At 39.3% G+C, this 27,023-nt stretch overlaps 1 protein-coding gene across 3 annotated transcripts in view; it reads left to right on the top strand.

Moving 5' to 3' along the window:
- Positions 1 to 5,637: 5,637 nt before the first annotated feature.
- Positions 5,638 to 27,023, top strand: part of st8sia2 (ST8 alpha-N-acetyl-neuraminide alpha-2,8-sialyltransferase 2) — a 46,369-nt gene continuing 24,983 nt past the window's right edge. For 2 of the 3 annotated variants that reach the window (XM_057837390.1, XM_057837392.1), the window contains exons 1-4: positions 5,638 to 6,607; positions 13,522 to 13,569; positions 17,401 to 17,538; positions 17,619 to 17,876. In XM_057837390.1, the coding sequence (XP_057693373.1) occupies positions 6,444 to 6,607; positions 13,522 to 13,569; positions 17,401 to 17,538; positions 17,619 to 17,876 (608 nt within the window). In that variant the 5' untranslated portion in view covers positions 5,638 to 6,443. The remainder of the gene's footprint in view (positions 6,608 to 13,521; positions 13,570 to 17,400; positions 17,539 to 17,618; positions 17,877 to 27,023) is intronic. The other variant, XM_057837391.1, reaches the window with a different exon arrangement.

The following is a 27,023-nucleotide window of genomic DNA, read 5'->3' as shown; positions in this document are numbered from 1 at the left end:
ATTTGAAAGAATTTTTATCTTGATTTAGGTGAAAAATGACCGACTTTTATAAGTAGAGGCTTAATAAGAACAAATGGTAATATTTACTAAAAGTGGAAGACTCTGACGTATCAATATGTTAACTAGCCTTTAAAACTCAAAACAAGATGAAAATTATTCAACCAGATTCAAGAAAAAGTAACAGATTGAGACGTTATACTGTAAATTTGCAGTGTGAAAGTTAGTATCGGTCAATACAGATTAATTTTGCATCAATCATCAAGCCTATCAATGAATTAGGTTCTTCTTGGAGAGAAATGTAGCCCTGACCGCCGCTCACCCAATCTTTTTAGTTTTATTAATGTCCCGTCCCCAGGAAAATGTGTACATGCAGGTTATGATTAAGGTTATATTGTCCCTACCAACATTGAGACCAAACCTACGCCCTTGCCTGTGGCATATCACAGGTGGTGGCAATAACTAAATCACACTTGCAGCCAGTTAAAATGGATTAAAGTTGACTCAACCTCTGTCCTGTGTCCTTGTGTGTACTACTTTGAGCACGGAAAAAAAGAAAGAAGACCAAAGAACTGTCCGAGGAAGCAAAATTGTGAGGAAGCATGGGAAATCTCAAAACTACAAGTCCTTTTCCAAAGACCTGAATGTTCCTGTGTCTACCGTGCATAGTGTCATCAAAAGCTGCAAAGCCCACGGCACTGTGGCTAACCTCCCTAGATGTGGACGAAAAAGAAAAATTGATGAGAGATTTCAACGAAAGATTGTGCGGATGGTGGATAAAGAACCTCGACCAACATCCAAACAAGTTCAAGCTGTCCTGCAGTCTGAGGTTACAAGAGTGTCAACCCGTACTATCCGTCGGCGTCACAATGAAAAGGGACTCTTTGCTAGGATACCCAGGGAGACCCAACTTCTGACCCAGAGACATAAAAAAGCCAGGCTAGAGTTTGCCAAAACTTAACTGAGAAAGCTAAAAACGTTTTAGAAGAATGTTCTCTGGTCAGATGAGACAAAAGTACAGCTTTTTGGGAAAAGGCATCAACATAGAGTTTACAGGAAAAAAAAGGTCTTCAAAGAAAAGAACACAGTCCCCACAGTCAGACATGGCAGAGGTTCCCTGATGTTTTGGTGTTGCTATGCTGCCTCTGGCACTGGACTGTTTGACCAAGTGCATGGCATTATGAAGTCTGAAGACTACCAACAAATTTTGCAGCATAATGGTCTTTTTATGAAGGTCATCGGTCTTTCAGCAGGACAATGACCCAAAATACACTTCAAAAATCACTAGAAAATGGTTTGAGAGAAAGTACTGGAGACTTCTAAAGTGGCCAGGAATGAGTCCAGAGCTGAATTCCATAGAACACCCGTGGAGAGATCTGAAAATGGCAGTTTGGAGAAGGCACCCTTCAAATCTCAGAGACCTGGAGTGCTGGAAATGGCCTACAGGTGCCGCATTCCCCAGGTCAAGCCAGTTTTGAACCTGAAACAGCGGCAGAAGCGCCTGACCTGGGCTACAGAGAAGCAGCACTGGACTGTTGCTCAATTGTCCAAAGTACATTTTTCAGATGAAAGCAAATTTTGCATGTCATTCGGAAATCAAGGTGCCAGAGTTTGGAGGAAGACTGGGGAAAAGGAAAAGCCAAAATGCCTGAAGTCAAGTGTCAAGCAGGGCCGGCCCAGCCTATACGCAGACTATGCAGCTGCTTAGGGCCCCTAGAGCACAAGAGGGCCCCCAATCTGACAATTGTTTAATATATATTCTATTTTGTTTACTACAGTTTGCTTTATTTGACTTTTGTGAGTTTTGATACTTGATTACAAGCTTAAAAAAATAAAAGTTCTTCCTTAACTTCTTTCTTTCCTCTTTTAGAAAAAGGTTTGACGCTACCTACTGTACGTACTGACAATCATTTGGGGTGAGAAGTTTGAAGTATGCAGTGCAACAAAATCTGATTAATATACAAAATATGGACGTATGGGTTGGACTGCATGTATGGGTTTCACAGTACACTGTGAGGAAATGGTGGGCCAAAAATATGGGCCCCTTTGCATTATTTTGCTTAGGGCCCCCAAATGGCCCGGGCCGGCCCTGGTGTCAAGTACCCACAGTCAGCAATGGTCTGGGGTGCCATATCAGCTGCTGGTGTTGGTCTACTGTGTTTTATCAAGGGCAGGGTCAATGCAGCTAGCTATCAGGAGATTTTGGAGCACTTCATGCTTCCATCTGCTGAAAAGCTTTATGGAGATGAAGATTTCATTTTTCAGCACGACCTGGTACCTGCTCACAGTGCCAAAAAAGTAAATGGTTTACTGACCATGGCACTGTGCTCAATTGGCCTGCCAACTATCCTGACCTGAAGCCCATAGAGATTCTGTGGGATATTGTGAAGAGGAAGTAGAGAGGCACCAGACCCACCACTGTGGATGAGCTTAAGGCCGCTATTAAAGGATGAGGAATTAGGCAAGCTACAAGAATGGTTCAATGCCAATAAACTGTCACTAAACCTTAGTAAAACTAAATATATGCTATTTGGCAAAAAAAGACTGAAAGAATATCTAGATATTCGAGTAAACCAGGTGGCTATTGAATGTGTTAGAGAACACAAGGTATTAGGTATAATACTTGATGATTCATTAACATGGAATGCACATATCAGACAACTGAAAAATAAATTAGCTAGGAGCGTCTCCATTCTTAACAGAGCTCAAAATGTACTAGATCACAGGGCCCTCCAAATAATTTATTGTGCACTGTTTTTGCCCTATTTACCTACAAATCTCGATTACACCCTCTGTTGGTCATAAAAAAAAAAAAAGCAATACGGATTATTCGTAAGGCAAAATACACAGCACATACACACGAGTTATTCATCAAATCCAAGTTATTGAAGCTGTATGATTTAATAAATTTCAAAACGGGACAGATGATGTACAAAGCCTCAACTAATAGCCTTCCGTATAACTTGCAAAGTCGTTTCCAGGCTAGGGAATCAAAATATGATTTGAGGGGAGAAAATGTGTTTAAACTTAACTACGCCAGAACAACACTAAAATCATTTTCGGTTCCTTACTCTGGTGTAAAGCTTTGGAACAAACTAGATTCTGCAGTGACCAGCTCAGGGTCATTGGCTGTTTTTAAGAGGAGGTACAGTTGTGGTCAAAAGTTTACATACACTTGTGAAGAACATAATGTCATGGCTCTCTTGCGTTTCCAGTTATTTCTACAACTCTGATTTTTCTCTGATAGAGTGATTGGAACAGATACTTCTTTGTCACGAAAAACATTCATGAAGTTTGGTTCTTGTATGACTTTATTATGGGTGAACAGAAAAAAGTGATCAAATCTGCTGGGTCAAAAATATACATACATGGATCTGAAAAAGCGAATCATTGACTTGAACAAGTCAGGAAAGTCACTTGGAGCCATTTCAAAGCAGCTGCAGGTCCCAAGAGCAACAGTGCAAACAATTGTTTGTAAGTATAAAGTGCATGGCACTGTTTTGTCACTGCCACGACCAGGAAGAAAACGCAAGCTATCACCTGCTGCTGAGAGAAAATTGGTCAGGAGGGTGAAGATTCAACCGAGAATCACCAAAAAGCAGATCTGCCAAGAATTAGAAGCTGCTGGAACACAGGTGTCAGTGTCCACAGTCAAGTGTCTTTTGCATCTCCATGGACTGAGAGGCTGCCGTGCAAGAAGGAAGCCCTTGCTCCAAAAGCGGCACCTTAAGGCTCAACTGAAGTTTGCTGCTGATCACATGGACAAAGATAAGACCTTCTGGAGGAAAGTTCTGTGGTCAGACGAAACAAAAATCGAGCTGTTTGGCCACAATGGCCAGCAATATGTTTGGAGGAGAAAAGATGAGGCCTTTAACCCCAAGTACACCATGCCTACCGTCAAGCACGGTGGTGGTAGTGTTATGTTGTGGGGCTGTTTTGCTGCCAATGGAACTGGTGCTTTACAGAGAGTAAATGGGATAATGAAGAAGGAGGATTACCTTCAAATTCTTCAAGATAACCTAAAGTCATCAGCCTGAAGATTGGGTCTTGGGCGCAGTTGGGTGTTCCAACAGGACAATGACCCCAAACACACATCAAAAGTGGTAATGGAATGGCTAAATCAGGCTAGATTTAAGGTTTTCGAATGGCCTTCCCAAAACCCCATTGAGAACTTGTGGACAATGCTGAAGAAACAAGTCCATTTTAACTGAACTGCACCAATTCTGTCAATAGTAGTGGTCAAAGATACAACCAGAAGCTTGCCAGAAGCTTGTGGATGGCTACCAAAAGCGCCTAATTGAAGTGAAAATGGCCAAGGGACATGTTACCAAATATTAGTGCTGCTGTATGTATATTTTTGACCCAGCAGATTTGATCACTTTTTTTCTGTTCACCCATAATAAAGTCATAAAAGAACCAAACTTCATGAATGTTTTTTGTGACAAAGAAGTATCTGTTCCAATCACTCTATCAGAGAAAAATTAGAGTTGTAGAAATAACTGGAAACTCAAGAGAGCCATGACATTATGTTCTTCACAAGTGTATGTAACTTTTGACCACAATTGTATAAACAAACCTTATTAAATAATTATGTTGCTGACTCAAGCTAACTCTTGGACATAATAAGAACTGTACAAATGTTAAATAATGTCTGGGTGGCAACTCAAAACTGGAAGCAAAACCGAGTGTACCCAAAACAATGAAAGGCAAAAATAAAAGAGGGAAAAAAACAAAAAACAAAGGCAGAACTCACAAGGACATATCATCTGTTGGCTGTAAATGCACAGACATTTGACTTCAAATTCTTCAAATTCTGTAACGACATGGAACTGGTCGATTGGCCACTGTCCTGCTTTACAATGCGGTCAGAACCTGGACAACCCGCCTGCCCGGAAAACACCTTAAAGTCTGGATATCGTGGAGGATGGCTGGGGTAGATGGCGACCGCTGTGTCTGACCACACTCGAAGTGGAACGATATCGAGGATGTTTCCTTTTGGTGCGCTGCTGGCAGCTTCTGGCAGCTTCTGATTGTGCCAGGTGGGACAGTGATCTGGCACAGTGATCGCTAGGACGGTCTGAAGGACCTAGCCACGCCAGTCCCCCAGGCCATGAGTCCACAACTGGAATGGCGATGCAACGGGAGTCAGCAAGGAACGAAAACTGCGACGAGGATTAAGTCGACAAAAGGAGGGTGGCGGACACGGCCTACCATCGGTCCTCAGCTATTCCTGATCTTCTGGATCGAATCAACTGAATAAACTATTTACTAAATTATGAACTAATCTACTGGATCTAATCAACAAAACGAGCACATCGCCACGATCGACAATGGACTATTGGGAAAATGAACAATCAGAGGGGATGGTTATTATTAAAAAAAAAAAAAAAACTTGTAATCATTACGAAATCTAAATGTCAAAAATTGGTGTTCGATATTTTCTGCGTCCTATATGGTATACTGGGGACGGGTTTCAATAAGCTTCGGCTTCTCCCGTCAGCCCTTTTCTTTTCGGGTTGATTTAATTGTAAACACATATAAATGCTGTATGTTTGTTTGGATTTGTCATGCCTGAAGGGAAAATAAAAATTAAAGAAAAAAAAAAGCATCATGGGCCTCCATAACACCTCAGCAGTGCCACAAGCTGATTGCCTCCATGCCACGCCGCATTGAAGCAGTCATTTCTGCAAAACGATTCCCGACCAAGTGAGTGCATAGCTGATACAATTAATTGAAGGTTGACCTTTTTTTGTATTTAAAAAAACACTTTTTTGTATTGGTCGGATGAAATATGCTAATTTCTTGAGATAGGGATTTTTGTTTTTTTTCTTGACTTTTTTTTTGCCAAAATCATCGGTGTTAAAACAAGAAAAGGCTTGAACTACTTCTGTGTGTAATGAATCTAAAATATATGAAAGTCGAATGTTTATCAGTGCATTACAGAAAATAATGAACTTTATCAAAATATGCTAATTTTTTTAGAAGGACTAGTATTTTGTGGCACCTAAACACTTCAATCTACATATCAAGCGTTCATTTACTACAAAATCTGAGTTTTGCATATCTAGCCACGCCCACTGATAACTATCTCAAATTTCTGCTCTCAAATCAAACTCTTCACTCATTGATCATTGGCACTTAGAAATTAACGGGGTATTTTTCCCCATCAGTGCCTGCGCCTTTAAATAAGACCGCATGTGGTCGACATCATATACGCCGCCCACCCCGACTCCCCCCTGCTGCATCTGGAGGTGCCCGCTTTGAAAGTTGGACCGGGGAATGATCGCTTCCCACCGGAGACCACCGCACACAAGGCGGAGAAAGCGAAAGGGGGTGGTCTTGTTGAGATTGGACTGCAGCAGCATGTGTGGGAGGGGTCCGCAGATCACAACAAAGAGAGCGCAAATAGACATGCGAAGGCGAACGAGGTGAACGCAGGGGGTGGGATGCCTGCCGCCGGACTCCCCCGACACCAACAGCTCCAGCACCCCCGAGCCCGGAGCATGACGCCCACATCCCGCACGCTGATTTTCCTATTTGTCACACTGTTGGTGTTTCTCCTCATCATTGATGATATCGCACAAGTGGAAGAAGAGGAAGAAGAAGCCTCGTGAGTAGCCGGTGCTTATTTTCCGCGCTTGTGTGTGCGTGTGTTCCATTGTGTCCAATGCTTATTGATTATGGTAACTTCATAGTCAAGCGCTGCCTTCAGATTAGGGCTGTCAAAGGATTACATTTTTTAATCGAGTTAATTACAGCTTAAAAATTAATTAATCGTAATTAATCGCAGTTCAAACCATCTATAAAATATGCCATATTTTTCTGTAAATTATTGTTGGAATGGAAAGATAAGTATAAGTACTGTATTTGTTTATTATAACAAATCAACAAGATGGCATTAACATTATTAACATTCTTTCTGTTAAAGGGATAGAAAGACTTATGGATGTTAGAACAAGTTATAGAAATTTTATATTAAAACCCCTCTTAATGTTTTCGTTTTAATAAAATTTGTAAAATTTTCAATCAAAAAATAAACTAGTAGCTAGGGTTGTTCCGATCATGTATTTTTCCTCCCGATCCGATCGTTTTAGTTTGAGTATCTGCCAATCTCGATATTTCCCGATCCGATTGCTTTTTTTTGCTCCCGATTCAATTCCAATCATCCCCGATAATTTTTCCCGATCATATACATTTTGGCAATGCATTAAGAAAAAAATGAATAAAACCCGGACGAATATATACATTTAACATACAGTACATAAGGACTGTATTTGTTTATTATGACAATAAATCCTCAAGATGGCATTTACATTATTAACATTCTTTCTGTGAGAGGGATCCACGGATAGAAAGACTTTTAATTCTTACAGGAAAAATGTGACTTTGTAAATTGTGACTAAATATTGCCATATAGTGTATTTGTTGAGCTTTCAGTAAATGATACTGTAGCCATGCCCAAATGCATGATGGGAAGTGCAACCATGACTGTGTGTAGTGCTACCAATTGATATATCTTCTCTGCGTTGGGAATTAACATAGAGTGTTAATCCCTTCCCCACATTGCTTCCCACGATATTTCTAACCGTAGGGAGAGGGATTGTAAGGCTTTAGCCAATTAAAAAAAGGCTCCAAAGGCTGCCAAAATTCACTCTACTCATTTCTCTATACAGGTAAAACGGCGCCATTACAGATTGAGCGCGACAATGCGTGAGTGGGTCGTGCAGCGCATGCATTAATTGCGTTAAATATTTTAACGTGATACAGCTATTATCGGGATAAATTTGATGACCCTACCTAAAGCCAAAACTAAAGACTCTGGATGAGTGTAACATATTATGTCTGTAACTTTAAATACAATTAGAAAACGATTTGATTAAAATATATATATATATATATACAGTATATCAAAAAAAGGCATGTCCGATATTTTTTTGCCAATTCCGATACTTTGAAAATGACATGATCGGACCCTATCGATCGGGACATCTCTACTCGTAGCCCGCCATTGTTGATGTCAATAATTACACAATGCTCATGTGTGCTTAAGCCCATAAAATCAGTCGCACCCAAGCACCAGCAGAGGGCGACAAAACTCCAAAAAACACAAGTAACAAGTTGGCATTGCACTGTGCTGTCATTTTAATGTGTTTGAGCGGGGCATGTGCGTTAACTGCGTCAAATATTTTAACGTGATTAATTTTAAGAATTAATTACCGCCCATTAACGCGATAATTTTGACAGCCCTACTTCAGATACAAGTTGAATTTTGATCAGATCAGCTCTATTTGTCATTACAAGTGCAAGTGTGAAATGAACAATTGGAGGGGTGATGGAGGGTTAAAAAAAAACAAAAACATTGACCCCTCACTTCCCTTCAAAGAAACAGGAATCATAGGCTTGGAAAAAAAAAAGATCAACCAAGCTCGTATCTCGAGTCATTCTTCATTGAAATGAATGGAAACGCGATTAACTCGTTGGCTCTTGCAGTGGCGGAACAAATTTGAACAGGGCCCGGGTGTGATGAGCATAAACGGGACAGCCCAATTGGACCGTGCAACGGCGGAGGTGGACGATTATTTGCGGACGATTATATAGTGTGTGTGTGAGTGTGGGGGGTGCGAGTGGAAAATTTGTTGTAGTCCCCTTCAAAAGCCAAGCCCCCACAGAGTTAAAGTGCCTGTGACACGAAAAAGCATGTTTATTTCATAATGCACGCTGTATTTTATGCTCCTGAATGAAATGGACCGCTTGGATGTGTGTGGAAGCGATATTTATTTAGTTTTTTTAATCCCGCGCCATGAAAATGAGTGACTTCCGGCAACAGTCTCGAGTTGAGAAAGAGGGCGCTGTGACGTGTACAGAGAAAGGAGTCTTCTTCACTATAAAGCCGTACTGTTGTATGAGAAGGACTAAGGATTCAGTTTATTTTGCGGATTAATACGTTTATTTTTCGCATCACGCCAGCCAAACGGCTGCAGAGAAATCTTGCTGTACGAGAGAGAGGCGTTTTGGGGGTTTCATAACGTTCCCATTCACTGGTGGATATTGGCCAAAACAAGCTCTACTACTGTGGGACCATGGGACTTACAAGGAAGTGAGTAAACATCGTGTTTTGTATTATGTCAAATACTGGGATCATTTTAATACGTAGGTGGCTTGCATTTTGTGGCTCACATGCTCCTTGTTCCCTCGGCCGAAGACCGGCGGCTTGTCGCACATCCCCCACCGGGAGAGCACTATACTCAGCTTATTCCCTTTTTCATGTGCCCGGTGGTCTGTCAAATTTTCCGACCGATCAGAAATTGCAACTTTGAGTTAAAAATAGCCACGATTACAGAGATTAAAAAGTAAACACTACAAACTTTCTTTAAATAAAGGACTACTTACGTTTGATCATGGATGGGCATGTAAAAAGCTCGCCTCATACACATTAGCTGCACATGTTAGCTGCACAACAACGGCAACCACCCTCTTAAAAAATGGCTCCAAAAGGCTGTCAAAATACTCTCTACTCATTATACGCTGCCTTTTAGCACTATCTATAGGTAAAACGGCGTCTTTATAGATTGAACGCGACAATGCGTGAGTGGGTCGTGCAGCGCACGCGTTAATTATCTAACGTGATTAATTTTTTAAAATTAATTACCACCGTTAACGCAATAAATTTGATAGCCCTACTTTAAGCCAAAACCACTCTGGATGAGTGTAAGACATTTTGTCTGTAACGTTAAATACAATTAGAAAAATATTCAAATAATATACATATATATATATATATTTAAAAAAAGGCATGTCCGATATTTTTTTGCCGATTCCGATACTTTGAAAATGACGTGAGCGGGACATCTTTAGTTAAAGTTGTTCTCTTATTTTTCACAGAATGTTTATCAGGTAAACCCTGAAGTTGTTGCATTTATCATTTTTAAAACATCCAGTGGGGCATCACAATACAATTAGCCATAATATGTTAAGTCTAAAACCACATATCGGTATCAGTTTCATATCGTATTGGATTTTTGGAGTTGGACAATATCAGGAAAGCAGTTACCGGTTAAAAGGTCATTATCGGACAACTCTACCAAAAACCACTGCGTACTATAGCACTGGGAAATCACAGCACAATCACTTTATGTATTAACATTGTCTGCCATTGATGGTGATCGACTATTCTTTCAACTATGCCAGACCTCCCAGAATGGATCTATCACCGTCAATGACAGCGATTCGCACTGGTTGCCATTGACACAGATATCATAAAAGTTGCACCAATTGGGGCACCAGCTTGATCCTGATCAGGAGTTATGCAGAGGTAATGCAACCCCCCTCTTTACAGCCTCTTTTGTTGCAATTGTATTAAGCTGCATTCACGCAGCGGTCAAACTCCCCCTTCGTCTCCTTGTTCTTCAAAACCCCAAATGGAAATGTGAGCATCCTAATGACAGCTCCTGCTAAATTAAGAATTGTTGTACAAAATGGAAGTAGGGCGCTTGTGTGTGACAGCGGGGTTTGATTTCCGCTCGCTAGAAAATTCATCGAATGAAAAAGCAGCCCTTTTCTTTTCCAGTCTGTTGCTTTTCCTTTCTGTCTCCGCAAATGGAGGCCGATCCCACAGGCAAGCTGCTGCAAGACAAATAGCCGTACCCTCGGGGACCCGGGGTATGCTGCTCCCGTATCAGCTGCGGCACATGTACAAACAAAGCACAAAAATACAGCTTGACATATGAACCGTACATACAGCTCCGGTAAATGAAGCATAAGAGGCTGGAGTTTTCCATAGGTTATTTTGCCCATTTTTTTATTTGACGCAAAACAGCATTTGAACTTGATTTAACAGTCATTTACAATTCAAACCATTTATTTCTTTAATATATTTCAGATTTCCTATATTTAAGCACAGTTTGTTACATGTAGATGTGTTAATTGAAGCGCATTTAATATCTTGTTCGCTTAACAGCTAACATCATGACCATTAAATCAATTAAACTAGGGCTGTCAAAATGATCGCGTTAATGGGCGGTATTTAATTTTTTAAATTAATCACGTTAAAATATTTGACGCAATTAACGCACATGCCCCGCTCAAACAGATTAAAATGACAGCAGTGTCATGTCCACTTGTCTCCATACAACATGCCGCCTCCCCTGCCCCCTTCAAAGACGAGGGATATTAGAAGTTTTTTTTCCCCCGCCAGCAGCAGCCACTGTAAGTAATGTAAAAAGACGTCAATGTTGTAGAGGTGGGAAACACTTCACTAATTTTGATACTGCTACAGTGCTTCGTCGATTTTACTCACTGAGAATTCTTGAAATAAGAAAAACAGCGAGCTGAAAATAAGCTTAAGACTTATCTTAAGCAAAAAGTATGTATATTTAATAGGGCTGTCAAAATTATCACGTTAACGGGCGGTAATTAATTTTTTAAATTAATCACGTTAAAATATTTGACGCAATTAACGCACATGCCCCGCTCAAACGGATTAAAATGACAGCACAGTGACATGTCCACTTGTTACTTGTCTTTTTTGTCTCCCTCTGCTGGCGCTTTGGTATGACTGAATTTATGGGTTTAAGCACAATGAGCATTGTGTAATTATTGACAAAACAATGGCGAGCTACTAGTTTATTTTTTTATTGAATTTTTTTTTACAAATTTTATTAAAACGAAAACATTAAGAGGGTTTTTTATGTAAAAATTCTATAACTTGTACTAACATTTATCTTTTAAGAACTACAAGTCTTTCTGTCCATGGATCTCTTTAACAGAATGTTAATGCCATCTTGTTGATTTATTGTTATAATAAACAAATACAGTACTTATGTACAGTATGTTGAATGTATACAGCCGTGTTGTGTCTTATTTTTCCATTCCAACAATAATTCACAAAAAAATATGGTATATTTTATAGATGGTTTGAATTGCGATTAATTATGATTAATTAATTTTTAAGCTGTGATTAACTCGATTAAAAAATTAATCGTTTGACAGCTCTAACTTAAACCTGACAGTCAGGTTTAATAATAGTTATTATGAATATCAACCAAGCATTACTCAGTGATTGAGTTAACAACAACAACAACAACAACAAAAAAAAACGTTTTTTGGAAAAATTCGAGTCTTATATATTTGATGCTAATTAGCATGTGCAAAGCAAAATGTGCTAACTAGCTATTTTAGCTAAGCAGCAAGAGAATCTAGGGGATTGAGTGAATTGTCATCTTTGTTCTAAAAATTATACATAATAGTAGAGTAAAAATGTTAAATTTTATTTAGGATTTTTGTCCTGAATATCAAGCTAACACAACTCAGGAATTGTCCTTAAATAACATTTTTGTTGAAGGGAAGAGATACATATTTTATGCTAAATATTATGCTCAAAACAAAAAGGAGTTAGCTCGCATAACTCAGAGATTTTGTTTAAAAAACAACAATTTTTTTAGAGGAAGAGTTATATATATATATATATATATATATATATATATATATATATATATATATATATATATATATATATATATATATATATATATATATATATATATATATATATATATATATATATATATATATATTCAATGCTAAATAGCATGCACAAACAAAATGTGCTAACTAGCTACTAAAGCGAAACAGCAAGAAAATCTTCATGTTGTTGGTTTAAAGGCTAACAGTAATGGTAGCCTGTATTATAGTAGGAATGCGAAGTTTAATTTGAGTTTCTTGTACTGAATAGCAATTAACTCAGGAATTGTGTTTAATTCGCATTTTTTTTTTGTTGAAGAAAAGCGTCATAGTTATACAGTGGTACGAAAAAGTATCTGAGCCCCTTTTTTTTTGACAGCCCTAATTTTAAGCTAACTATTGTGCTCAAAACAAAAAGGGGTTCGCTGTCTTAGCTAAGCAGACGATTAAACTACAGTGAATACATTTTGGGAAAATCATAGATTGCCAAATTTGTTAATTTAATACTGGGGCACTTTGACTTTTTAAGATGAATTTCAAACGATATTTTGAGTTATAAATCTTGTCAGCGTTAGGGATATGTTAGCCAGAGTCATTTTGAATGTTTTTTGAAAACAAGTAGAAAAGTACTTTGACAAATAATATTGTACTTTCCTTGTTTCAAATTTTACAAGTAAAAGAAATGATAATAATTTTCCGAAAGCACATTGCTCATCTTCATTAACATTGTGACATTAACCTCCTTCGCTGCCATTGATAGTTATAGATGTCCAATCCATTTAAACTGGGAGGGATGGCAATGCAAATTTTACATGTTTAAATCTCATTACATCCATGCCGCATCCCAGAAGTGCTGTGGTTGTAATATGCCTCCATTAGAGTTCCGTGTCTCCTCATCACAGCAGCAAATGGGCCCATAGTGGATTGGTCTAAAAATACCTTCTTAATGCGTGCCTTTCACCTTCATTCGTTCTTTCAGGGAAGACCTGCAAGTGCGGCTCACTAACATCACACGATTTCTTTCACAGCTTTTCGTCACAATTCTTATTTCTTTTCTTAATTTAGAAATCCCAGCTTGTCCAAAACGAAGCGGCTCTTCCCGAAACCACGCAGGTCTGTAACACAATCATGCACCCGCGCATACACGATAGGGTTTTTCTACAGGGATCAGGTTGCCTCTTGAATCTAATTGTCAATTGGCAGCTTTGAATAGCCAGCGACTGCTTCTCACTGAGTATCTGCTTACTGTTTACTTGGCGGAGGCAGCTGCTACTCAAGCCAAGACGCCATATTCAACGTCCATGTCACATGCTGGACGTCGGCTTTCACCACAGTATCGATTGACTTGCAAGTTGTTTACAAAACTGTACTAGTGCTTTTATTAACAAGACCAGTGGTTCATGAACATTTTACAGCAAGTATCAGCTCTCCGAGTACCACCATCACAGCCAATATGAACTCACTAGCTGCCATTGACGGCGCTAGATGTCCAATCCATTTTGACTAGGAGGGCTGGCAGCAAGGTTTTAGGTTTGCATAGGGACGGTACGGACAAAACACTACCAACTTTTCAGGATGCTCAAATTATCCCCCTTTTAAGCAACCTCATTTGCATTATATAATGATTTCAGTTATATAGGTCATTTAGGGGCCGTTTACATGGTGACTTTCCGAGAATACGAAAAATGTCAAATTTGCATTTGCATTTGCGTCTCCATTTGAACAATGTTGCGATTCCGCATGAAAACGATGTAGTATTCATGCCAGGCCCTAGGGGGCAGTGCAGATTTACTGCGCGACAGAGAATGATGCACTTTGACCCCACCAAGCTCCCTCAGCCCGGAAAAAAAATATGCCCACCCACTCGAAGCAAAGTCATTTTTCTTTTGTTCAAAAAGGCACAAAAATTGAAACGTTTAACATATTTGATTTAAAAATATTATGAAAACAGTAAATTAAAGCCGACATTCCGCCATGTTTGCTGTTTTTAATGTTTAGTAGCACCGCACTATGTGACGTGTACGAGTGCTGACGTTAACAACGCAGTCTCGCACCGCAGGAGCCTTTGATATGCATGCCGGGGAAGCCCCCCTCAACCCCACGCAATCGAATTCTTCCACTTTGGAGGCAGGATTCAGAATTTTTCGTCTTCGCCTTCCGTCTTTGCCGACACCATGTGCACGCGAGGCGAGTCCGCAACTCAGTCATTTTGTCTTTGTGTCGCAGAGTCTCCATGTAAACTACCCCTTAGATTGTCTTCCTATATGTTGTCAGGATAGAATTGATCCTACCATTATTAAGTGAATTACAGTACTTTCATTATGTTCAGACTTACACTGACCCCTTTTCACTCGCTGAATGTGCCAGTCCATTTTTTCCCCTCAAACGCACGTTTGATTGGCTGATGACTTGAACCCCCCCCCCACACACACACACACTCACACCCCGATAGAAATACAACATGCCACCTCCCCCGCCCCCTTCAAAGACGAGGTTTTTTTCACGCCAGCAGCAACCACTGTAAATAATGTAAAAAGACGTCAATGTTGTGGAGGTGGGGAAGACTTCACTAATTTTGATACTGCTACAGTGCTTCAAGTCGATTTTACTCACTGAGAATTCTTGAAATAAGAAAATCAGCTAGCTGAAAATAAGCTTAAGACTTATCTTAAGCAAAAAGTTTGTATATTTAATAGGGCTGTCAAAATTATCGCGTTAACGGGCGGTAGTTATTTTTTTTAATTAATCACATTGAAATATTTGACGCAATTAACGCGCATGCCCCACTCAAACAGATTAAAATGACAGCACAGGGACATGTCCACTTGTTACTTGTGTTTTTTGTCTCCCTCTGCTGGCGCTTTAGTGCGACTGACCTCATGGGTTTAAGCACAATGAGCATTGTGTAATTATTCACATCAACAATGGCGAGCTACTAGTTTATTTTTTTGATTGAAAATTTTACAAATTTCATTAAAACGAAAACATTAAGAGGGGTTTTAATATAAAATGTCTATAACTTCTAACATTAATCCTTCAAGAACTACAAGTCTTTCTATCCATGGATCGCTGTAACAGAATGTTAATGTTAATGCAGTCTTGTTTATTTATTGTTATAATAAACAAATATTTACAGCCATGGACGTCCAAAAATTTTCCCAGTTATTTTCAATGAGGAAAAAACTAAATTTCCCCAAATCAACAGAAAATTACCAGATATCAATAGGACGTGTCCCCCAAACTTCTCCGCTTCGATTGACGCTTATAGGGGGTTCTGCCATTGACGGACATGGACGTCCAAATTTTCCATTCATTTCCAATGGCATTTCCTCTGTTTAATGCCATTGACGGGCATGTTTGTCCATTCTATAGATGCCAATGTACTTGGATGCCATTGACGGCTATGACCGTCCAAATTTTTTCCCATTCATTTTCAATGGCAAAAAAAATGTCCCCAAATCAACAGGAAATATCCACATATCAATAGGACACGCCCCCAAATGTTCCCAAATGACCTTATATGATCAGGCGACGCCCCCTAAATGTTCCCAAATGAACTGATATGATCAGGCCACGCCCCCTAAATGTTCCCAAATGACCTGATATGACTAAACCAGGCCCCCAAATGCTCCCAAATGACCTGATATGAATAGGCCACGCCTCCCAAATGTTCCCAAATGACCTGATATCATTATCCCAGGCCCCATAAATGTCCCCAAATAGACTGATATTGTTCCCTAATTATCCCCAAACCAACCTAGACCGGGGCTAAGATCTGTATCTCGACATGGCAAAGACCAGAAGTAATTTCTCCCGAAATTCCAGTTTCTAGTAAACGAATACAGTCCAGTATGTATACAGTATGTTGAATGTATATATCCGTCTTGTGTCTTATCTTTCCATTCCAACAATAATTTACAGAAAAATATGGCATATTTTATAGATGGTTTGAATTGCCATTAATTACGATTAATTCATTTTTAAGCTGTGATTAACTCGATTTAAAGGTTTAATCGTTTGACAGCCGTAATATTTAATCTTAAAAGAAAAACTTGTTTGCCAGAAATGTTCTTAATTCAAAAATATTGTTCAAAACATTTGAAAGATTTTTGTCTTGATTTCGGTGAAAAATGACTTTTAGATGTATAGGCTCAATACAAACAAATAGTAATATTTGCTTCAGGTGGAAGAATCTGACGCATTAATCTTTTAACTAGCCTTTAACACTAAAAAAAGATGGAGAAAATTATTTGACTAGATTTAACAAAAAATTATCAGATTAAGATGTTATAAATTTGAAGTGTGAAAGTTAGTATAGGTCAATACAGATTTATTTTGCATTAATCATTTAGCCTAATTAGATTCATATTGGTGAGAAATGTAGCCCTGACCACCATTCACCAAATATGTTTGGTCTTATTGATGTCCCGTCCCCAGCAAAAACTGTACATGCAGGTTATTGTATGCTGTTATATTTTCCCTACCCATATTAAGACCAAACCTACGCCCTTGTGCACATGGAATTTTTTTTTGTGGGCCCCTTCAGACAAGTGGCACTTAAACACTATATTGCAGCTCCACGCATCATCTTACTTTTCTTCTTGACCCTCCCCTCACCCAACTATGCCCACTTTACGCTTGCAAATTGAGCCTCTTAGAGGCCTGGGCCTGCATGAGGTCGGACCCCCAGCACCCCATAAGTTCTGCTCCTGGTCACACTGCAACAAGAGAATAGAAAGCCTATGGATCGCATGCTAGCAAACTGTAAAAATATGCAGCCCATTTTGCGTCTTCTATCATTTTAAAGTTACTTGCTGTTGTATTTCATTGCACCTTTAAGTACTTTGAGCAACTGTCTTTCATATAAAGCTCATTTGTACTCAGAGTTGTCTGTGTCTTTAAGTTTTAAAAAGAAAATGAATTCTGTGTTGTGTTCGCATGTAGAAAGACGGCAAAACGAGTGGGAAGCACTTTATCGCCACGAGTGGCTGAAATAAACCACTTTCAACCGGGCTACAACAATAGCGTCAAGTGTCCCTCATCCAGCTGGACCTTCAACAAGACCCTCTCTAAGCTCATCAGGTTACTTTTTTTTTTTATCATATTTTCCAATTGAAATTGTAAAAATACCATTCAAACTGTCATTTCTTTTATTTCATCAGGAAGAATATCTTAAGATTCCTCGACCCAGAGCGGGACATCTCCATCCTAAAGGGCTCGCTGCAACCGGGAGATGTCGTCCACTACGTTTTTGACCGTCACAGCACCACTAACATCTCGGAGAATCTCTACCGTCTTTTGCCTAGCGTGTCACCTATGAAGAATCAACGCTACAGGCGGTGCGCCATCGTCGGGAACTCGGGTATTCTGCTCAACAGCAGCTGTGGCCCGCAAATAGACTCCCATGACTTTGTAATCAGGTACGTAACGGTGATCATTACTACGTAGAGTTGTTCCGATCGTGTTTTTTTGCTCCCGATCGTCTTAGTTTGAGTATCTGCCGATCCCGATATTTCCCGATCCGATTGCTTTTTTTTTTTGCTCCAATTCAATTCCAATCATTCCCGATAATTTTTCCCGATCATATTCATTTTGGTAATGCATTAAGAAAAAAATGAATAAAACTCGGACGAATATATACATTCAACATACAGTACATAAGTACTGTATTTGTTTATTATGACAATAAATCCTCAAGGTGGCATTTACATTTTTAACATTCTCTCTGTGAGAGGGATCCACGGATAGAAAGACTTGTAATTCTTAAAGGATAAATGTGACTTTGTATATTGTGACTAAATATTGCCATCTAGTGTATTTGTTGAGCTTTCAGTAAATGATACTGTAGCCATTTAAACTGTTCTGCCCAAATGCATGATGGGAAGTGCAACCATGACTGTGCGTAGTGGTACCAATTGATATATATTCTCTGTGTAGGGAAATAACATACGGTGTTAAGAAAAAGATCAATTACTACCTTTCTTCCCACATTGCTTCCCACAATATTTCTAATCGTAGGGAGAGGGATTGTAAGGCTTTAGCCAATTAAAAAAGGGCTCCAAAGGCTGCCAAAATTCACTCTACTCATTTTATGCTGCCTTTTAGCTCTATATATATAGGTAAAACGGCGCCATTACAGATTGAATGCGACAATGCGTGAGTGGGTCGTGCAGCGCATGCGTTAATTGCGTTAAATATTTTAACATGATAGATTTTTTAAAAAATTAATTACCGCCGTTAAAGAGATAAATTTGATAACCCTACCTTAAGCCTAAACTAAAGACTCTGGATGAGTTTAACATATTATGTCTGTAACGTTAAATACAATTAGAAAACGATTTAATTAACAAAAAAATATATATATATTTAAAAAAGGCATGTCCGATATCTTTTTGCCGATTCCGATTCTTTGAAAATGGCGTCATCGGACCCGATCGATCAGGATGCCGATCAGTCGGGACATCTCTAATAATTACAATGCTAGACATTCACAGTGGATAGATACTGTAAAAATAATTCTAATTATTTTTTAATTATTTTATTCTAATAATAATGCTAATTCACTTTGGCTAACCAGTTGACAAACACCCTTGAAGGATTTCATTCGCTTAACCAATGATATGCCTGGGTTTGTGCAGGTCAATAAAAAGCATTTAAAGTCATTAGACGGATTTTGTCAAAATTCAGGGCTTAAAAACATTAAAAAGCATCAAACTAAATGTTTGAGGCATTAAAAAGTATGTCAACTTGACAGTGAAAAAAATACTTTGTTCTACATTATTTCAGTTGTCTGATATTATCAAGTAGCCGGGAAAATAGAACATAAGATAAGATCGTTAAGGTAAAAGAGAGCCAATACTATCGGCCAATAAAAGCTTTTTAAAATGATATCGGATAATATCGACATCGTTTTTTTATTATCGGTTTGAGGCTAATATGCATGTTGTCTTCAAAGCGAATGTAAAGGCCTTCTGCCTTTTTATAAGGGCTTGTCACAGCTTAGAACAGCAGTTATGCTTATTGATCTTATTCCCAAACTAAAATGCTTGGGATTTGTTACAGTGTATCACAAAAGTGAGTACACCCCTCGCATCTTTGCAGATATTTAAGTTGTATATCTTTTCATGGGATAACACTGACAAAATGACACTTTGACACAATGAAAAGTAGTCTGTGTGCAGCTTATATAAGAGAGTTAAATTATTTTCCCCTCAAAATAACTAAGCCATTAATATCTAAACCCCTGGCAACAAAAGTGAGTACACCCCTAAGTAAATACGTACATCCCTGAATGTCCAAATTGAGTACAGCTTGTCATTTTCCCTCCAAAATGTCATGTGACCCGTTACAGAAGTGCTGTCAGCATTGCTGCAGAGATTGAAGAGGCGGGGGGGTCAGCCTGTTAGTGCTCAGACCATACGCCGCTCTCTACATTAAAATTGGTGTGCATGGCTGTCACCCCAGGAGGAAGCCTCTTCTGAAAACGGTGCACAAGAAAGCCCGCCCGTCTCATCAGACGATAGGACATGGTTCCAGTAATCCATGTGCTTTGTTGACATGTCTTCAGCAAACTTTTTGCGGGCTTTCTTGTGTACCGTCTTCAGAAGAGGCTTGGGGTGACAGCCATTCACTCCAATTTGATGTGGAGTGCGGCGTATAGTCTGAGCACTAACAGGCTGAACCCCTACCTCTTCAATCTCTGCAGCAATGCTGACAGCACTCCTGTAACGAGTCACTTGACATTTTTTAGGGAAAATGACAAGCAGTGCTTAATTTGGACATTTAGGAATGTACGTAGTTTCTAAGGGGTGTACTCAATTTGTTACCAGGGACTTAGATATTAACTCATTTGCTCCCAAAAACGTATAAATACGTTCTATTGTTAATTGTTTTAGTGTCCCAAAGACGTATTTATATGTCTTTTAAGTTTTTTTTCACAAGAGACATCTCTAGGTTCTGTTTCAACTTAGCTCCAAAGCACAATGCTGAAAATCCATTTTACAGCAATAAAACTGGCCACTGGAGGGCAGTAGCGCATTCGGTAAGACCCGAAACCCGATTCAACGGAACGAACGGCCGGGCCGCACGGCCGGAGCGCCGGCGGAAGACGACCGAATGGACATCTAGGATGCCAGGCGGCGGACGACCGAGCAGAACGACCTGGACCACCACTGCAGTGGACGATGCTGTTGAGTCCGCGCTGCTCGTCGAGCAGAGCCCGCGCCGCCGTGCTTGGCCGCTCGTGTCCCCCGCACCCTCCAGTGTCCAGCAACTCAGCCGGAAATGCACACGGCCAAACCAGTTCCCCCCCAGGAACACAAGGTCCCCAAGCGAACTCCGCCACGTGGCAGTGGTCACCACAAAAGAAAGACTCAAAAAAATCCATCTTTATTGCCCCTTTCCCACTGAAAGTAGTGGGTTTTTTCCAAGCCGATGCAACCCACTAGCAATTGGCATTAGGCACCTTTCCCATTGACAAAAAAAAAGCTGTGTCTTATTTTTTTTTCACCCGTCTAACCCCCCACCCCTCCTCAGCCGTGCGTAAGGTTGCGTGACGTCAACACGCTAAGATTGACGTCGACAAGTGCGACCGAATTCATTCAGTTCAAGGAAGTAAACAACCCAGAGCAACATGGAAGCCTCCTTTCCGTTTGTGTTCTCTGTTTTCATGCTTTTCACTGCCCTCAAAATGGTCGAAATGCAGCAAAGGATCAACACTCTGCTTGTGCTGAGGCAACGTAGGTGACGTGAATTCTTCTTCTACTAGCTTTGTTGTTAGCATCGACGTAACTACGGTTGTGGGGCACATTGTTATGACGCATCACGTAAGAGCCTACGTCACCACGTAGATTAGGGTGTTGACTGTAGACCCAGGATTTTGCTATCACACTGCATGACGATCAGAGCCGAGGTGATTTTAACGCGGGTCGCTTGGCGGGGTGAATGACACGGGTCGAGGCGGGTTGCTGCACCTTTCCCACTGCCACAAAAAGCCAATTGTTAGTAGGTTGACATGGGTTTTTTGGCCAGTGGGAAAGGGGTATACAAGACAGGCGGTGATGAGGGAAAAGTTTACCCTGGCTGTTACAGCCAAAACAGCGTCATCTCTCAGTTAGTTATGTGTAAATAAATTGTTACTTTGCTATCAAAATCTCTATTTGTCTTGTTGTTTATGTTATTTTGTAAAAGGAAAACATTATTCAGATGTTTGGGCTGTAACTAAAGCAAAAAATAGCTGTGTTAAAGTCAGTTATGTTTGAAATGTATGCGTTTACAAAAAGCTCAATTTCTCTGTTTTTTCATCAGAAATTGGAAAATTGCTCAAACTAAGCTATTTTCTAATGCTGATTTCTACATATGAACTAACTTTTTTTCCTGCTGAAAGAAGAGAGTCTAATCTTTATTTTGTTGGGTTCCACGTTTTTATAGCAATAGAACAGAATTTTCTGTGGGCCTTGCAAAATCAGTCAAAATCCAGTTAAACGGCTGGGAGCGAAGGGGGTTGCACCGGTGAAAATGGCTGGGAGTGAATGAGTTAATGGCTATATTTTGAGTTATTTTGAGAGGAAAATAAATTAACTCTATTATATAAGCTGCACACATACTACTTTTCATTTTGTCAAAGTGTCATTTTGTCACTGTTGTCCCATGAAAAGATATACTTCAATATCTGCAGAAATGCAAGGGGAGTACCGGTACTCACTTTTTGTGATACACTGTATGTGAGAAGACCATTTGCATTTATGGAGCAAAAATTAAATGAACAAGAAATGATTGAAAAATAATGAATAATAAAGTCATCATATACCTCATTCACTGTACTGAAGCTATGTACCTTTGTTGTTACTTTGAACCAGAAGCAGTGGCGGACTTGGCAATTTTGGGGCCTAAGGCGAACATATCCAGGGGCCTCTTCTTGGGTCAGGGGTTAAAACGGTGAGAAGGGTTTGGAGGAAATATGTTCCGGTACACTAGGGCTGTCCCAAAGACAAATTTTCTCCTGATTAGTCAGCCAGCTAGTTTTACGATTAGTCGACTAATCTAATAATTTTCATCTTTTTTTTTACTAATTTAGCAATGACATTTTTGTTGACGCTTATTAATTCACAAAACCATTTTGGAACACTTAAATTCTTTCATAAAGTACAAATAATCATGTAAATAACAATAATCACAAATAAACAATGAGATTAAATGTTGATAGCATTTACTAGTGCAAAAGAATGGAAAGTATACATTCAGAACACTGACTTTGCCTTTCTTTTCCAACATTATTCAAAACAATTCTTTAAAAAAATTCTAGCATTATTATTATAGTATACTACTATATATAAGAGTAGTATGATAATTATAATAATTATTCATTGCCAATCATATTTGTCATAAAAAGTGTCATTTGAAAGCTATTTTTAGTGTACAATCTGTATTCTGTTGTATTTACTCAACATATTATAATATTAATTCTGAAGTATGTGGGATTAACTCCAGAAATTGTTATTTATATGACGAACATGACGTGCTTTTATTATGAAATGTTCACCGGAGGTACATTCGCTAAACCGCTAAAGAAAAGCTTTACACTCCGTGAAAAAAATTCTTCGTCATTGCTTGTGGTGTCACTAATAGATTTTTTTTTTTCGTTAGCAAATACTGTTAACCAGCTGTTGAGTGTTATTGTATAACTGATTGGAACTGTACTGCATTGTTTCGCCACAGGGTGTGCTGTCGTGTATTTTATGTTCGTTGAGAAGAAGAAGAAAGTTAAAAGAGGCATTAGCAGCTTGTTCTCAACTTCTCCCTCACTGCACTTTGGCTCTCATGGAGCGCACGTTCGCTCATGTGTTCGATATAAACGATAGCCGACGTGCAAAGTAGCAAGTGAGCTGTAAAAATAGCGAGCTTAGTGGCGTGAAAAACGCGGGGGAGCGAAGTGAAGCTAACGAACAGCTAAGCGGAGCTACGCGATGCTAAACGGAGCTAAGCGAAGCTAAACGGCGCTAAATGAAGCAAAGTGACTGATACTCAGTCCGTCGTCATGGAACAGTCCATTATAGTGCGTGTGTATGTTGGGGGGGGGGGGGGTAATATAAATGCAGCATTCAAATGGCTTTCTTTTTTGTTTTGTTATATGTTTGTTTGGTATGCTGACATAATTATACATGACGAATAGTTGGGGGTGCTGCTTGCTCCGGTGGCCCAAGCCCTTGCTCGTTGGGGCAAGGGCAGCTAGTTGGGGGCCCCCTACTGGTTGGAGGCCTAAGGCGATCACCTACTTCGCCTGAATAGTAGCGCCGCCTATGACCAGAAGCAGTGTGTCAGGCATATGTTATTGACTGATATTTGCACCAGTTTGATTTCAGCAATAAATGTAGTGGTGCAATATAGGCACTTTTTTCATGACTTCAGTTGAAGTTATTGTCTTATTTTTCACAGAATGCTTATTGGAAAACCTTGAAGTTGTTATATTTATCATTAAAATATCCAGTGGGGATTTCACAGTACTATTAGCCTTAATATGTGGCGAACTTTGCTTTGCAAAGCAGCATCTCCACAATTATTTAAGTATGTTATTGGTTAATTCTTTCCAAAGTTTCTTTTGAATAAAGTTTGTTGGAACATCAAATGGTTGATGTGTTTGACATTGGCAGTCGAACTGCATTCACTTCAAGCACGGGTGTTTCCACTTGTGAGGCAACGTGTCTGTTAAAGTTGGTGGTAATTGAAATAGAATAGCAAATTGGCTTCCCTTTATCTCCTCAGAATTTAATTGGCATTGACAAGAAAGACCCGTCTCGTTTTTAATTCAAGCTCGGAGTGGCTTAAATTCTTTAAATTTTAATTGACTTCTGGTAAAGGGTTGTTAGGGAATGTTGCTATTTTCCTAGTGTGTTTCAAATTCAGTCTATAAAATAACTAATATAAGTAGGGAGGGGGGGGGAATCCAGAATAATTGTAATGGTTTTATTGTCCATTTGTCTTTAATCACGTGTTGTTTTTAAAGTAAACTATACTATTTAATTTAAAAAAAAAAAAAAAAAAAGGTTATCTGTTCATCCCCAGTGTCATTGTCCACTCTGTCGGGTTAGTGTCCCGTTAAGCAAATTCCCCATTTATTAATGACAGCACTCTTCTGCGATAATATCACAGGAAATGCGAGTGAATAATTTTTTAAAGTCGTTTTTTTAAAACTAAATATTAGACATCAATTAATGATTCTAAGCTAAAAATTAGACATTTTGAATAATAAATATGATTATTTACCTTCTCTTTATGGCTAGGTTGAAACAAAAGCGGTTACGCGACGTCTGTAAACAGGGGTTTCCAGGGTAAAATGGACAAATTAAAAACAGTTCGGGGGCTTATTGCGCCATGAATTTGCTTTGGCAGCATATAGACATATTGTTTTATCAAACACAACAAATCTTTTGGCTTAAAATACAGCAGTTAATTTTAAAGATGGGTGAAAGAGCAGAAACTGCTTTTTCAGCCTTGTCTGTGTTTTCCGCCCTATACTAGTTTGCATAAAATATAACTATGACTCTTCCCTTCAACAACAACAAAAAATGCTAATTAAACACAATTCCTGAGTTATGCTCGATTGCTATTCAGTACAAGAAACTCAAATTAAACTTTAAGCATTCTTACTACAATACAAGCTACCACTACCGTTAGCCTTTAAACCAACAACAGCCAAGAAGATTCTCTTGCTGCTTTGCTAAAGTAGCTAGTTAAAACATTTTTTTGCGCATACTGCTAGCCAGAGGCGTAGCAAGGGTCCCCGGGGTCCCCCAGGCAACAAGTAACAGGCCCTTCGAGCGTGTGTAAGTAAGAGGGACAGTTGGACTTGGAGCAATAGCATATTTAACCCCTTGATGCACAAGGCACTGGACCCTACACTCTTCCATAAATGGGTCAAAAATGACCCATATTAGAACCCATGTGTTTTTATGCCATTTTGGTGAGGAATAATCACTTGTATATTAATTAGTATTACATTTAGGGCCACACAAGAATGATTTCATGCTTGAAATATCTTTATGATTCAATTAACAGTTTTTTTTGGGGGGGGGGGGGCAGCAACAACAACAACCATGAAAAACCCCCAACAGCGATAGATTTTATCCTTTCTTGTGCGAGATCAAATGCGGTGCTAAGCCCTTGTGGAGGCACTGACTGATTTCTGAGGATATTGTGGCTCTGTGTTCTGCCCTGGGTGGGAGGTACTTCGCTCTAGTAAGAGCCCTACCAACTCATTCTGTTGGCCATGATTTGGACACTTTCTTCTTCAGAGGACACATAAGTGGAATCTTATGAGTCAGATTGATCCTGTTCAGTTGGATTTCCAGGTGGAACTGCCACTACCACCTGGACAATAGTCTGGGTCCTCATCATCTGAAATTTCGGACACTTGAGTCCAACCCCGTCACTGCCTCTCCATTATCCAACATCTGTAGGACCATTTCAACTGTAAATCTAGCAGCTATGACATTTTGGATAAGGAAACATAAGAGTAATGTTTTCAATAGATCAATATGTAGCTGTATAAATAAATAAAGACACACACACACACACTATACAGTATATACAATAATGTTAGCTAAATTAGGCTAGGTTCATATCGCAGGTCTTAATGCACGAATCCGATTTTTTCGTGTTTTTCCGACTCGACTGAACAGGAAAATTTGCATAAAAGTGGACCATTTCAAATTTGATCCAGGTCACTTTCGTATGTGGTAAAAATCCCATCCGGGCCACATTTTTCCAGAATGTGGCTGCGGTCCGAACTGTCAAGTCCCCCAAATTGGAATTCATGCAGCAGTTAACGTCAGTGAAGAGCGAGACAGACAGGGGAGCCACAGTAGCAGTGCAGCTGTGCATTAGCACATCGTTTGAACTAGAGATGTCCCGATCGATCGGCATCCCGATCGATCGGGACATCTGTAGTTAGAAAATAGCTTAGTTTGAGCAATTTTCCAATTTCTGATGAAAAAACAGAGAAATTGAGCTTTTTGTAAACGCATACATTTCAAACATAACTTTGACTTTAACACAGTTATTTTTTGCTTTAGTTATATCTAAAGATCGATCGGGTCCAATCACATCATTTTCAAAGTATCGGAATCGGCAAAAAAATATCGGCCATGCCTTTTTTTAATATATTTATATTTTTTAATTAAATCGTTTTCTAAATGTATTTAACGTTACAGATATAATATGTTACACTCATCCAGAGTCTTTAGTTTAAGCCTAAGGTACCGATAATGGCGGTAATTACTTTTTTTAAAAAATGTATCACGTTAAATATTTAACGCAATTAATGCATGCGTTGCACGACCCACTCACGCATTGTCGCGCTCAATCTGTAATGGCGCTGTTTCACCCATTTAGAGAGATAAAAGGCAGCGTAAAATGAGTAGAGTGAAATTTGGCAGCCTTTCGAGCCTTTTTTTAGTTGGCTAAAGCCTTACAATCCCTCTCTGTACGATTAGAAATATCATGGGAAGCAATGTCGGGAAGCAAGGTAGCAAATGATCTTTTTCTTAACACCTTATATTATTTCCCAACGC

This window comes from Corythoichthys intestinalis, chromosome 5 (genome assembly GCF_030265065.1).
Source record: "Corythoichthys intestinalis isolate RoL2023-P3 chromosome 5, ASM3026506v1, whole genome shotgun sequence".
NCBI lineage: Eukaryota > Metazoa > Chordata > Actinopteri > Syngnathiformes > Syngnathidae > Corythoichthys > Corythoichthys intestinalis.
Note: the sequence above shows the minus strand (reverse complement) of the source record. Positions and strands in the feature narration are given on the sequence as shown.